This window comes from Garra rufa, chromosome 4 (assembly GCF_049309525.1).
Source record: "Garra rufa chromosome 4, GarRuf1.0, whole genome shotgun sequence".
Taxonomy (NCBI): domain Eukaryota; kingdom Metazoa; phylum Chordata; class Actinopteri; order Cypriniformes; family Cyprinidae; genus Garra; species Garra rufa.
In genome coordinates, this window is record NC_133364.1 from 26,491,859 (window position 1) to 26,507,505 (window position 15,647).

The 15,647-nt window shown below is 34.3% G+C and overlaps 1 protein-coding gene across 2 annotated transcripts in view; it reads right to left on the reverse strand.

Annotated features, from left to right (window-relative positions):
• Positions 1–15,647, reverse strand: part of LOC141333783 (inter-alpha-trypsin inhibitor heavy chain H2-like) — a 68,232-nt gene that overhangs the window by 9,115 nt on the left and 43,470 nt on the right. The window contains exons 1-13 of one of the 2 annotated variants that reach the window (XM_073838919.1): positions 13,581–13,767; positions 13,423–13,461; positions 11,678–11,716; positions 9,287–9,459; positions 9,107–9,211; positions 7,689–7,851; positions 7,361–7,597; positions 5,091–5,207; positions 4,446–4,614; positions 4,239–4,364; positions 3,970–4,151; positions 2,442–2,627; positions 2,215–2,354 (exon numbers count right to left, since the gene is read on the reverse strand). In XM_073838919.1, coding sequence (XP_073695020.1) covers positions 2,215–2,354; positions 2,442–2,627; positions 3,970–4,151; positions 4,239–4,364; positions 4,446–4,614; positions 5,091–5,207; positions 7,361–7,597; positions 7,689–7,851; positions 9,107–9,211; positions 9,287–9,459; positions 11,678–11,716; positions 13,423–13,461; positions 13,581–13,670 — 1,766 coding nt within the window. In that variant the 5' untranslated portion in view covers positions 13,671–13,767. Of the gene's footprint in view, positions 1–2,214; positions 2,355–2,441; positions 2,628–3,969; positions 4,152–4,238; positions 4,365–4,445; positions 4,615–5,090; positions 5,208–7,360; positions 7,598–7,688; positions 7,852–9,106; positions 9,212–9,286; positions 9,460–11,677; positions 11,717–13,422; positions 13,462–13,580; positions 13,768–15,647 lie in introns of those variants that run through there. The other variant, XM_073838920.1, reaches the window with a different exon arrangement.

Consider the following 15,647-nt stretch of genomic DNA (forward strand, 5'->3'; position numbering starts at 1 on the left):
AAATGTTGGATTTCAACATAAGCCAAGAGTAGCCCGGTTTTCCTTTGCTGTAAATAAAACTTGGTCTCGCCTTTGTCCTACTTCATCCACTGGAACGCCACTCTCTCATAAATGCACTTACAACAGTTATCAGAAACTAGAGTTTACTTTATTAACCCCCTGGAGCCATGTGGAGTACTTTTTAGGATGGATGGATGCACTTTATGTTACTTCAAAATCGAGTGCATTGTAAAATGAACAGATGGATGATTCAGCTGTGGGTGCCATCTTCTGGTGAGACGCGGGAATTTAATCACAATGCATTATGGGTTATCTCCAGCCATTGAGTGTACATCGGTCGTACGCTCATTTTTACGTTGCATTGTGGGATTGAATGAGTGCACTCGAGAATCCCTTGACTGTCCTGTGTCAAAGAGCCCATCTCTGAACTCTCAGTTTGCCCTGTTATGGCCACGGAGGTAATTTCTGAACTTTCAGCTTGTCCTATTTCAAGCTAAGGAGAGTTCTGCCTGATTCACAGTGTTTTTTCTCTTCTCCATCTGCTCCTCCATGGTGGCCATGGCTCTGTCAGTTTCATCCTGGTGGTCTTCTGCTCCACTGTGGGTATCATTGGACCTGTCTAGAGAAGTCTGTTTTCAAAGTCTGGCTGCACTTCACCAGCAGGGAATGGGGGTGTGTGCTTTCGCTCAAATGTTTAGAATATAGGTGGAGAGGCTGACATTTTTAACTTCTGTCTGATGAATCCCTACTGCATTGGGAGATGGAGCTGGTAACGTTGTTGGATTTCTGGAACTTCTCCAGGTACTTGCAGCTCTACCAACCACCAGAATCTAGCTTCAGGTACTGTCCCATCCCTGCCCCCCTTGTGAAGTCAAGTCAAGTCTAGGACTCTTCATTGATTCCCACATTCAAACAAAGTCATAGAAGGAGGAGTGCAGTAAGGTCCACTCCTGTTGACCCAGAGCAAGCTCTTCTAGAACCTGCTCCAGAATAAGCAGTTCCAGAGCCTGCTCCAAAGGAAGTAGTTCCAGAGTCTGCTCCAGAGGAGGCTTTCCAGAGCCCTTTCACAAGATGGCCACCACGCCAGAGCCTCCAGCACTACCACAGGAATTAGGGGTCTAATAAAGTCTACAAGATCATTGCAGAGTTCGCTCCCATCTACTAGTTCACTACAGAGTCTGTTCTAGTCCACGAATCCACTCCTGAGTCCACTCAAGTTTGAGTTCACTCCAGAGTTTGCTCCAGTCCATCAGTTCCACTTTGGGGATCATCGGACCCATCTGCTTTGCTGTGGTGGTCTTCTGCACTGCTCTGGCCTCCTGCTCTGCTGGTTCCTCCCTGGCTTCTTGCTCCGCCTCGGCTTTCTGGTCTACCTCTGGCCCCAGGCCCTCTTCCAACACATGGGCCTGGTCCACCATCCTTCCCCTGGTCTGCCTCTTCTTCACCTCCCTCCTAGACTTATTCCACCTTTGATGGAGTGTCTGGAATCTGCTCTTTAATATGGGAGTTATGTCACAGCCATCTGCTGGTGTGCTTATGACAGCCACCATAGGGCACTCTTTTCATGCCACTTTTCACAGATTGTTTGTTGTGGACTTCAATTCCCACCAACCTCTGCATGGATGATCATGTTTCATTGCTTTCAGCTTTGTGTAATTTACCTATTTAGCATCACCCTATATATACCATGTTCTCATAGCCTTTGGTTGCTGAAGTATTGTGTATTGTCACTCTGTGTATTTGTTGGTGCTTGTTCACTGGATTACCTTGTCCATTACCTTGTGGATTACCCCTAAATCATGGGGTAATTTTGATTTTTGGGTGAACTAACCCTTTTAAGTTTAATTTCCTTTGGCCACTGTACCAGGGCATTTTTACCAATGTCTGTCTTTCAGCAAATCAGGTAGCATTACTATATCTGCTAAATGTTGTATAGAACACTTGTATTGGACATGTCCACATTTGTGTGTCACTGTCTGAACATGGTATGATATTTTAGTTAATAAAACTATAAATAATGTTAATATAATGGCCATGCATTTCCCAGCTGCTATATCAGTTTCAAGTCAATACATATTCAATATTTTAATGCACTATAAAACTGAAAATAAATAACAAAATAAATAAGAAACATAAAGAACATGATTCATAGATCAGTACTTTAAATGTAGCAAAACTGCTCCTGAAGTGAACACAGGGTTGTTTTTCTCTCACCGTTCAGCCAATAGCTGATTGACAGTCATGTAGGCCCACATCTGCCGAGCGAAGCCAGTGAAGGAATGTTGATGTGTGCTGAGCACAGAGTCCAACTCATGAATATCCGCCTCAGTCTGAATGTTCAGGTCCATGTTTGCCTAGAGAAGCAAAACAGTTATTATTAAACAAGGCGTGAAGACTGAATTTTAAAATCTTAAAAGAGACAAAAGTGGCATGGGGCTTACAGCAGAAGCGGTGGTGAAGCTTTGCAGCGATGTGAGATCTGACGGTTGGAGTTTCCCTGCCACTATCAGCTCAGAACCACTGAAGAACTTATCAAAACGATTCTGAGTCAAGTTGCTCACAGTGTTCTCAGCGAAATGAATGGTGATGGACTTCAGGAGAGGAGAGGAGACTTGACTATAGAAAGTCTGGAGAGAGAAGAAAAGGAAGTAAGGAAGGAAATAATCTTTGGTTTGACTGTAGATCTATAAAATTAGTCCAGATATCATAGCTCAGATACTTGAAGTACTTGAAGAATTTGATGAGAAATGTTTATACAGTGTTCATACAGTAATTCACAACTTTTTGCAGACTTTGATATTTTAACAATTTTGAACAAAGTTTAAGTTTTCTTTTTTTGAAACCAATTTTTTTTAAAGGTTTTTTGTAGAAAAAAAAAATGCATTTGTTGCCCAATTTAATTGCTGTTTATTACTGGTATATACAAAGTGCGGTCTGTGGATAATTTGACAGAATTTTACAAAATGTATCTTTTAGGGCTGTCAAAATTAACTTGTTAAGTTAAAATGTTAACTAAATATGTGTATAATGATATATTTTGCCATGAATTTGAGTTTGATAACGTTTATACACACTGCCGTTCAAAAGTTTGGAATCAGTGAGATTTTTGATGTTTTTTAATGGAGTCTCTTATGCTCTTATCAAAATACATAAAAAAGGTAATATTGTAAAATATTATTGCAATTTCTAATATTGGTTTCCTATTTTAATATATTTTAAAATATAATTCATCCCTCTGATGCAAATCTAAAAAATTTTATTAGCCATTACTTCAGTCTTCAGTGTCACATGATCCTTCAAAGATCATTCTAATATACTGATTTATTATAAATATTGAAACTGTTGTGCTGCTTAATATTTTTTGGAACCTGTGATACTTTTTTCTTTTATTCTTTATTCTAAAAGAACGGCATTTATTCAAAATAGAAATCTTTTCTAACAATATAAGTTTAATATCACTTTAAAAGCATTAATTTCTTAAAAAAAGAAAAAAGAAAACAGCATCACAGGTCCCAGAAAATCCAAATTTCCATCATTAATCGTAATTCATCATATTAGAATGATTTCTGAAGGATAACGTGACACTGAAGACTGGAGTAATGATGCTGAAAATTCAGCTTTGCCTCATATAAATAAATTAGATTTTAAAAGATATTAAAAGATTTTTTTTATTTTAAATTGCAGTAATATTTCACAAAAGTAATTTTTTTCTGTATTTTTGATCAAATAGATAGAGCCTTGAATTTTTTTTTCTAAACACAGTATAAATGTGTCTTTATACATAGAAATGACATATTACAAATAAATAATTTAAAAGAAAATGCTGTATGATGTGGCACAATAACAGATAATTTGAATATATCTGATGTTAAGAATGAGCAGGATTCACTGTGGGCAGGGTTACCTCAGAAACCAAGCAATTAATCAAAAAATCCTGTCATTTGTCACGATTAGAAAGATAAAACGAACCTTTAACTGCTCTGCGGCATCATGATTGGCAAAAATCCTCTGGGCGACACCTCTGTTGTCCATAGCAATCCGCTCCAGGAAGTCAAAGTCCACGTCAAAGCCAATACCGAGAGAGAACAGAGAAAACTCCTCCCTCATCACGCGCTTCACGTTTTTCTGAATATTGCTCAGCTTTATTTCTCCTAAACAAGACATGAAAAGAGAAACATCAGGGGAAACATCAGGAAATAGAAATTCGGTTGCATAGCGTTAAGGTTTATAAATCTTACCCACTGTTGGGTCTCCATCAGACACCAGAATGATCATAGACACAGAGCCAGGGTCCATCAGTCCCTGATTGGACGCTCTCACCAGCATCTGCACTGCTCTCATTAAAGCCTCATTGATGTTAGTGCCTAGGGTTAAACACAAGGTCATTGACAAACAATGGTGTCCATTTTGAAGAAATGTTTCAGCTTAATAACAGATTGTCTCACCTCCATTGGGCTTGATGCTTTGGACATACTTTTTAGCTTCGTCCACCTGGATGGAGGAAGCTTGGACCAGATCTTCGCTCCAGCAACGGACATTGTGATTGAAATCGATGATGCTGAAAGAGTCATCCGGCGACAGATCGTCCAGAATAGCCTTCATCGCTTCCACTGTCTACAAAACACAACACAAAAGCTGTTAGCTCTTGTTTGTTTCTCAAGTTTTAAAGTGACTTTTACTGGTAACGGCAAATCAAGAGAGCTTTTTGCAACTAACTGGAAAGCTAACTAAAAGCTAACTAAAAGCACAAAGAAAGGAAAATGTTACATTCAGCCATTTTAGCTGTGTGACCATTTAAAATAACTTAATTTTCGACTGTAAAGCAATTTTTTTCATAATTTCTAATCAAGTTCTTAACAAAATGAATGAAAATCCCTGAGTTTTAAGAAAGTAAATAGACTCTAAATTGATTTCTAGTGCCCTACAATTTACTCGATGACCACATGGTGGCAACAATTCAATTAAAACTGCAGTTCTCCACTGCTTCCACAAAAAGGCGCTAAAAGACGTTTACAGTAATGGATCGTCACACAATGTAATTCGACAAAAAGCACATCCTGATAGGATCCTGATTGGAAACATATCCATACCTGTTTCATTTTCAGTCCCCACATGCTTCCACTCACATCGATGACAAAAACAATGTTTTTGGTGAGAGGAGAGAGATCAGATGGAGCAAAGAATTGAATGAAATGACCGTCAGACACCTGAGAGATAGAAAACAGTGCATCAGCAATGGCACCTATTGAAGTAAAGCATGCTACATACTGTTGCACATACTATATATGAAAAAGGGAAGGCAATAGAGTATAAGATATACATAGTATGCGTGTGCTTTTGTGTGATTAGCAGGAACTTTCTACAGTATAGTAAAATGGTTACTGAATGAAAATTGTGAATGAATAGAGGAGATAAAAAAAACTTCAGAGGGTTAAACTAAATTTTATGCAGTGTGAGCTGGTTGATCATACATTTTTAGCTTGTATAAGGTTTACAGTTTTTTTTGCAACCATGTTATTGAAACTTAAAGCATGTGTGAATATATATTTATATAATTTTATTTTATTCATTTAATAAAAAAAACATTTTTTTAGTTTTTAAGGTTAAATCTATTTTTAAAAATCAAATTGATTATAATTGTGAAACTAATATATTTTTTAGGAATATTTTGCATTTCCCATAATTTCTAATTTAGTCAAAGTTTGTTTGTTTGTTTATTATTATTATTATTATTATTATTATTATAAAAAATAATAAAATTTTAAAAATCTAATCAAATCAGTGATGTTTTAGTATTATTGTAAAACTATTATTGTTTATATGAATATTTTGGATTAGGTTTTTTTTTTTCATTTTCTATAATTTTAGTCAAAGTTTGTAAGTTTGTTTGTTTTTATTATTATTAATTATTATTGATAATAATAATAATAAAATGATTTAATCAAAATCAAATTGAATCATTGAATCAGTGCTATTTTAATATTATTGTGAAACTATTATAGTTTTTATGAATATTTTGCATTGTTTTTAATTTTCCAATTCCCATAATTCCTAATAATTTTAGTTAAAGTTTGTTAGTTTGTTTATTATTATTTTTATTATTATTATTGTTATTATTATTACTATTATTATTATTATTATTATTAAAAATATTTGAATATTTGAATTAAATCAGTGATATTTTAGTATTATTGTGAAACTATTATAGCTCATATGAATATTTTGGATTTGTTTTTTGTTTTTCATTTTTCATAATTTTCTAATGATTTTAGTCAAAGTTTGTTAGTTTGTTTATATGATTATGATTATGATTATGATTATTAATAATAATAAAATAATTGAATAAAAAAATCTAATTGAATCATTGAATCAGTGTTATTTTAGTATTTTTTGTTTTTTCCATAACTTTCTAATAATTTTAATCAAAGTTTGTTAGTTTGGTTTTGTCATTGTTATTAATATTATTAATAAAATTATTTAATAAAACATCTAACTTAATCAGTGTTATTTTTGTATTATTGTTAAACTATTATGATTTATATGAATATTTTACATTATTTTTTATTTTTTCTAATTTTCCAATAATTGCAGTCAATGTTTGTTAGATTGTTTGTCATTATTATTATTATTACAAATAATTTAATTTAAAAAATCTAATTAAATCAGTGTTATTTTAGTATTATTGTAAAACTATTATAGTTTATATCAATATTTTACATTCATTTTTTAATTTTCCATTTTCCATAATTTTCTAATAATTTTTGTTTGTCATTATTATTATTATTATTATTATTATTATTATTATTATTATTATTATTATTATTATTATTTTAAATGTCATTATTTTTTATTTAAGTTTTGGTTAATGTGGAAATGAGAAATGTTGCTATTATTATTATTTTTTTATTCCAGTTATTGTTTTTTAAGGTTTTAGTTTTAGTTTAACTATAATAACACTGAAAACAATATAATATCAATAATAATAATAAACACAGCTGCATGATTTCTGACAAAAGTTAATAAATTACACCAGAAAGACATTTCTATTACTTGAAAAAAAATATATATATATTTATATATATATATATATATATTTATATATAAAAGCACTAACTGAAAAATCAATCAATCAATCCATCCAGTTGCCAAGTCCACATTTTTCATTTTAATTTAGTAACACCACAAAATTGCTACAACTTTAAATACAATTAAAATGGAAATGGAAAATATAAAAATGAAATATTAATAAAATCTATCTGGTATATATGATATTAAACCAGCACAACCGACTTGCGAACTTACACCAGGTTGTGATTTTGTAAATCAACTATTAGCTGTAAAAGTGAATGTACATCTGTACCTGAAGTTCTCCAGCATTGCCCTCTCTCTCCACATCATATTTCACGGTAAACACGCCATCCACTGCACTGTCTGTGCAGTTTTCACACTTGCGCTGCTGCTGCATACTTGGTTTAAACACAATGTGGGCTTTTTCTTTGCTGTGGGTGATTTTGGTCAATTCTGAAAATTGCTCGCCCAGTGTATTAGAGGCCGTGACAAACTTGATACCTTTGGGCTCATAAATATACACATCAACCTGAGGAGATACACTAGATGTCACATCACAGTGTTCATAACACTACTTCGCATATGTACAGTATGTGTTTAAATGTGTGTGTGAAACTGACCTGCAGCAGTGGAACCAGGCGTCCAGGTTGCAAGTGTAGCGTGTGCTCATAGACGCCCAGTTTCCTCTGCATCATTTCCTGATAGTGCAGCTCAAACTCCACTTTGCTGCCTGGAGGAACATGCACCTCTGTCTTAAAGGTCTCCATTGCTTGAGAGTTAGTCCTGAGGGTCAAAAAGATGTGTATGTTAGTCAGTTATAGCCAGTTATTTCTATGTTTTGCTGTAGTGTCATTGGAAAATATCAGTTTACATTTCAGGTTAAAAGTTAACATCCCCCTTCCAGAATCTGCAAAAATGTGAATTCTTTTACCAAAATAAGAGGGGTCATACAAAATGCATGTTATTCTTACTGACCTGAATAAGATATTTCACATAAAAGATGTTTACATATAGTCCACAAGAGAAAATAATAGTTAAATTTGAAAAAAATCACGTTCACTTGATTCTTAATACTGTGTTGTTACCTGAATGATCCACAGCTGTTTTTTTTTTGTTTTGTTTTTTTGGTTTGTTTAGTGATAGTTGTTCATGACTCCCTTGTTTGTCCTAAACAGTTAAACGGCCTGCTGTTCTTCAGAAAAAAAAGTCCTTCAGGTCCCACAAATTCTTTGGTTTTCCAGCATTTTTGTGTATTTGAACCCTCAACTCTTTTCTGTTCAAAAGTTTTCACCCCCCGGCTCTTAATGCATCGTTTTTCCTTCTGAAGCATCAGTGAGCGTTTGGACCTTCTGTAATAGTTGCATTTGAGTTCCTCAGTTGTCCTCAGTGTGAAAAGATGGATCTCAAAATCATACAATCATGGCTGGAAAGGGTTCAAATACACAAAAATGTTGGAAAACCAAAGAATTTGTGGGACCTGAAGGATTTTTCTGAAGAACAGCAGGCAGTTTAACTGTTCAGGACAAACAAGGGACTCGACAATTATCACTAAACAAAAAAACACAGTTGTGGATCATTCAGGTAACAACACAGTATAGAATCAAGTGTATGTATACTTTTGAACGGAGTCATTTTTATTAATTCAACTATTATTTTCTCTTGTGGATGATATGTAAACATCTTTTATGTGAAATATCTTATTCAGGTCAGTACCAAATAAACAATAATATGCATTTTGTATAAAATAATGACCATTTTGCAGATTCTGAAAGGGGGGGGGGGTGTAAACCTTTGACATCAACTGTACATTTCCAAACATTCTTTTTCCATTAATTGTAATAATACATTTTTGAGATTTTTGTATGCACAACGAGCCAGTACGCTCCACACAGAGATCTGATCTCACCATCATCCAGTCTGTCTGTGATTACATGAAGAATAAAAAAAAAACTAAAGAAAATTTAATATATGTAGGATATAGTGTAAAAATTCCAGTATAAGTTGATGGTGGGTGGATGGATGGATGGATGAGCTGTACCTGACAATGCCGGCTGCTTTCCCACGAGATCTTGCTTGAGCGTAAAGGTTTCGCGCCACTGTCTTCTCCTTCACTGAGCCAACGAATGTGATCCCATTGACATTCCTGAAAAGCAGCCACCGGTCAGACAGGAAGTTGATGTGTTTCTGTGTGTATTTGTGTTTCTGTTAATGCTCTCACATGGTGAAGTTGTTAATGAAGGCCCGTTTGGGGATCTGCACGTTGAAGCCAATGCTCTGGGCAGTGGAGCCGGAGTTGACCACAGAGCTCTTGACTGTGGTGTGAGCGAACCGCGACGTGATTCTGCTCTCCACCTTATAGCTCTTAACCGTGATGTCATTGCCCTTAATTGCCTGCATACAAACACAAACAAAACACAATACATGAATCAAAGTATAAAAAGAAACTGCCTAGCAACCATGACAGTAAGTTTTGGGAGTTCATATAGTCCATCTCTGGAAGACAAGACTTTTCAGGATAGGAGATGGACTAAAAATGAACTCACAAAACTTACTGCCAGATAAATTATTGTAAAAGTGGTACAAAGAGGATGTGATGCTGTTTTTTCAAGAGTCACTCTCAACTTGTCTGTCTATAAAGCCTACAACAATATCAGTCGTCATGTATTTTACACTTCAGAATGTTATTCTTATTAAGTGAAGGTCTTTTTTTAGGATTTTTTACCTAAGCAAAGTCTCTGAGAACCTGACACATTGCACTCCTGGAGACTCCAGAGTAGGCGCAGTTCTGGAAAATAGTGGACCTGGAGACTAAATGGTTCCTGATGGTTTTACATCTAATTCTTCACCTTAATTCTTTTGTAGTTAACGTGTCTTTTCTTCTCCACCTGTTTTTTCTGACTGTGTTGAACCAATGAGCATTTCGCTGTCCAATGGTCATGACTTAACTGCAGATTTTAGTATTGCATTAATATTGAATCCTTCTCATGGGCATTTAATAATTTTTGACTTTCAGTCTGAGTTAAATCTCTTATTTTAGCTCATTTTATGCTTTAAAGGACTTTTTTTCCACATCAATCTACACTCCATACACCATAATGACAAAGCAAAAAACAGATTGGTGACAACTTTGCAAATGTATTAAAAATAAAACACATTGCATAAGTATTGGTACCCTTAACTCAAACTACAAATCAGGCAATTATCTGCCATTCTTCACCTGACCTCTTCGCCTGTCAAGCTCTGTCAGCTTGGATGGGGGCTGGCATACACTTTTAGGTCTCTACAGAAATATTTGATTGGGTTCAAGCCCAGGCCTGGACCACTGGACCACTCAAGGACATTCACAAAGTTGTCTGTAAGCCACTCTTGCTGTGTGCTTAGGGTCATTGTCCTGTTGTAAGGTGAACCTTCTGCCCGGTTCTGAGGTTCTGAATGCTCTGGACTCAATATTTTGGTGCACTGAGCTTTTCTTCTACTCTGTGGCTGAAAAACAGCCCCAGAACATGAGGCTGCCACCAGCACACTTTACTTTTGGAATGGTATTCTGCCGGTGATGAACAGTGCTTGGTTTCCCACAAATGATGTTTGGAATTGAGGTTCATCAGACCTGAGAATCTTGTTTCTCACAGTCTGAAGGTCCTTTGGGTGATTTTTGTGCAAATTTCATGTGTGTTTTCATGTGTCTTCACTGAGGAGAGGATTGAGTCTTGCCACACCACCATAAAGCCCAGATCGGTGAAGTGTTGCAGTGATATTTGTCCCTCTGTAAGTTTCTGTTATCTCCATATATGATCATGGACCTCATCTAGAGTAACCATCAGCTTCTTGGTCACCAGTCTAACCAAGGCCCTTCTCAATCAATTTCTTAGTTTGGCCAGGAGGCCAGCTCTAGGAAGAGTCCTAGTTGCTCCAAGGTTCTTCCATTATAAATAACGGAGGCTACATGCTTCTGTGAACCTTCAATGCAGCAGAATTTTTTCTGAACTCCTCCCCAGATCTGTGCCTTGACGCAACCCTGTTTCTGAGCTCTACAAGCAGTTATGTTGACCTCAGGGCTTGGTTTTTGCTCTGATATACATTTTTAGCTGATGTGTGTGGCTTCCCATTCAAATGAATTTTCCACAGTTTAACTACACTCCAAGCGAAGTAACATCTACAAGCAATACGAGTGCTCCTGAGCTAAATTTCAAGTGTCCCAGAAATGAATACTTATGCAATGGAATCATTTCAGTGTTTTGCTTCTAGTACATTTGCAAAGTTGTTAAAAATGTGTTTTGTGCTTTGTCATTATGGTGGATGGAGTGTAGATCGATGTGGAAAAAAAGTAATTTAAAGCAGTTTAACATAAGGCAGCAACATAAAACGCAAAAAAATGAAGGGGTGTGAATACTTTCGCAAGGCACTGAAAAAAAATATGATCAGAATATCAACTTGCCTAATAATTATGCACACACTGTATATAAACTTAGAAAACAAGTCTAATTAGGGGGGAAAATCTCTCTAGCAGAAGCAGAACAGCAGCAGGGGGGAAGTCAATAACCGTAATGTCTTCAAACAAGCCAATCGATTAGTAGATAAGATTAAAATGGAACAACAAGAGCATGATTACCTCAAAATCCTCTTCTTCTTCACTGGTCAAAATGTTCCTCTACACACACAAAAAGAGAAAATAATAATTTACTAAATCAAAATATAATATGTTGATAGAACTGTAAAGTTAATAGCCATGTTTACAGCATAAAATCATGACCTGTTTACTCTTTGTTTAAAAAATAAAAATAATAACAAAATAAACAAAAAAAAAGTCTGATTTATACATTTCCAAGAACTTTTTTAAATAGGCCAAAAAAAGATTAGGCCAATAAATTATCAACAAAAAAGTCTCAAATTCAAAGAAATATTAATTGTCCGCCTAAAAAAAGTCCAATTAAATTACATACAGTATTATTATACATTTAATTTCTATAGGCTTGCAATTATAGTAACCATATCCAAATGGTTCCAAATGGTCTCCTCATTAAGGGGTCACACTTGGCTCCCTCGCGGTCAAAAGTGACCGAAGCCTTAAAAAGTAACTTTTTTTTTTCTTCAGGAAAATCAATTAAATACATTTTTGTTCAATAATATTTTGTAATTATTATTTAGAATTTTGAGCATTTTTTATGAATCTATGCAATATTTATACAGTTTTAATGAGCAATTTTTTCCCACTAGAATTATATTTTATATTATATTTTTTAATTTAATTATGTATTTATTATTTTTCAATAAATACAACATTTCACATTAAAATAGAGTAAAAGCATTTAAAATCCATTTTTTTAAGTGAAAATTGCACCATCTAGTGGCATAAAAAATAAAAACTTGTGTAATGCCATGTAAACTCTTGTATCTCCCTATATACATATATACAGGGGCTTTGGGATTTGTTTTTTTTTTACTGTTTCTTCATTTTAATAGGCTTTGCATTTAGAAATATATTCAGACATTCTAAAAGATTACTTTTGGCAAGGTTTAGATTTTTTTTGATTGGATAAATATCAGGTTTTGCATTTTTCTGCTTATTTCTGTGTGTCTGTGTGTGTGTCTGTGTGTCTGTGTGCGCGCGTGTGTGTGCGTGTTTGTGTCAGTTCTGTACTTTTGTTATTTTAGAGTGTCAGTCCTTGCTTGCTGAACACTTCTTTTCAGCACAGTGGCTGATTTGTAGCTTGTATTACCAAAAGATTATCTGAATTATCACATTTTTTCATATTTCCCATTCATTTCCTATGTCGGTCATTTTTGACCGCGAAGGAGCCAAGTGTGACTAATTTTTTTTTGACTCTTTAACATATCCGAATCATGTCACTGATGACATGTACTCACATAGCTAATGCAACAAAAGTCACCAAGTGTCATCTCATTCTGATGAAGCTACGATTTTTAAAAATTCAAAACATAAAATTTTTCGGTCAAAAATGACCGAAGAGGCCCAGAGGGTTATATAATATAATTTTAATATAATCTATACTTTTTTAATTTAATTTCCACCAAGAAAAATTACATCACTTTTAAACCAAATCTAACTCACTATATGAAACTGATTAAATTATTAAATAAAATAAAAAATGACATCTGACACAACCGCATGGACTGGTGGACTTACACCTGACTCTTTGATCAATGGTAATCAATGAAGGCCTCAGTGACACTATCATCAACTTTAAACATTTCAAAACTGCTGAACATTTTGGGGAAAAAATAAACTGTTAATTATTATTATTATACATACATTCTACAGTATACTGTTAGTATATTTCAGTTCAAAATCCTCCTTCTGCCTCTTTTAATTTCATTAAAGTTAAATATGCTTACCCTGTATCTCCCATGGTGGTGTTGATCCAAAGGACCTGCCTTAAAAAAAAACACACATACACAATATAGCTTTCAATTTAGATATACATTCATAGTACTGACATCAGCACGCATGTGCATAAATTGGCCTTTTTCTCGTTTTTCTATTTCAATCTTACTGTTTCGCTTTCCCAATCCCCATCGATGATGAACTCGAAAGCCCAGCTCTGCGAAAAGAGCAGGACACACAGAAGAACCAGAGTCTTCATGGAACCAAAGAAAAGTCCTCTCAGGAAACCACAAAATGACCAGCACAGTCCACACACACTGTCTAAGGCTAAATGATCAGCCTCTGCAGTCTCTGAGACCTCTGAGCCTCGTCAATATTTGCTGTGCCCCACATAACCAAAAAAAAACAGAGAGAGGAACCTTTGAAACCTGACAAACAGATGTACAAACACACTACCTGGAAAGGAATGACACATATCACACTCTTTGTTTTTTAAATGTCATCAGAACAGCATTCTTATTTTAGACACTGACATTATTTTCATTAACAATTACGCATTTTTTGCCAAACTGTATTACGTTACACATAAAAAAACTACAAAAGGTTGTATTTGTGCTAATAAAAGAAAAATTGTCTGGAGAGGATTAAATATTCTATTTTATTACAGCAATGACAATACAATGAGTATGATATGTGCATTTTTAAATCTAATTAATGATTGAATTAGTAAATAAAAATAAATAAATAGTCTTAAAAATGTTGACTTCATTTCCTTTACTTTTTTTAAATTTTATGATGATAGAAATTTTTGTGAAAGTGAGCCTATCAATTTGTTATGTAAAACATTTATCAAAGCCATATAGGTCAATTGAATGGTTAATTTGTTAATATTACCCAGAATATTTCCCAATCACCAGAAACTGAGGGCATGTCTGTGGTTGTTCTGAACACAAGGTTATTCTCTTTCATTCTGGTTCCTACACAGTTCAAAAAAAATATAAAAATGTCAACATTTTCTGCCAGGACACTATCCATTCATTTTTTACCTTTCCAAACAAAAAAAGAAAAGGTGTTTTTTACATTTAAATGTGACCCTGGACCACAAAACCAGTCATAAGGGTCATAAGATTTATAGATTATCTGAACGCTGTCCATTGATGTGTGGTTTGTTAGGATATGACAATGTTTGGCTGAGATACAACTATTTGCAATCTGAGGGTGCAAAGCAATCTGAATATTGAGAAAATTGCCTTTAAAGTTGTCCAAAAGAAGCCTATTACTAAGCAAAAATTAAGTTTTTATATATTTACGGTATGAAATTTACAAAATATCTTCATGGAACATGATCTTTACTTAATATCCAAATAATTTTTGCCATAAAAGAAAAATCTATCATTTTGACCCATTGAATGTATTTTTGGCTATTGCTACAAATATACCCGTGCTACTTTAGGTTTTCCATTAATATACTCACCCCCTTGTCATCCAAGATGTTCATGTTCTTTCTTCAGTCGTAAAGAAATGATGTTTTTGAGGAAAACATTTCAGGATTTTTCTCCACATAGTGGACTTCTATGGTGCCCCTGAGTTTGAACTTCCAAAATGCAGTTTAAATGCAGCTGTAAAGGGTTCTAAACGATCCCAGCCGAGGAAGAAGGGTCTTATCTAGTGAATCAATCGGTTATTTTCTAAAAACATTTACAATTTATGTAATTTTTTATCTCTACACAGAGTACAGCCAGAGCTAAACAAGACGAGCATTTGAGGTTAAAATGTATATAATTTTTTTTTTTTTTTTAGAAAATAACCCATCGTTTTGCTAGATAAGACCCTTATTTCTCAGCTGGGATCGTTTAGAGCCCTTTGAAGCTACATTTTGGAAGTTCAAACTCAGGGGAACCATAGAAGTCCATTATATGGAGAGAAATCCTGAAATGTTTTCCTTAAAAAAACATAATTTCCTTACAACTGAAGAAAGAAAGACATGAACATCTTGGTGACAAGATGACAAGGATGTGAGTACATTATCTGTAAATTTTTGTTCTGAAAGTGAACTACTCTTTTTCATATATTGTTAGTATATTTGGTAGAGATACAACTATTTGAAAATCTGGAATCTTAGGGTGCAAAAAAAAAAAAAAAATCTAAATATTGAGAAAATCACCTTCAAAGTTGTCCAAATGAAGTTCTTGGCAATGCATATTACTAATCAAAAATTAAGTTTTGATATATTTAC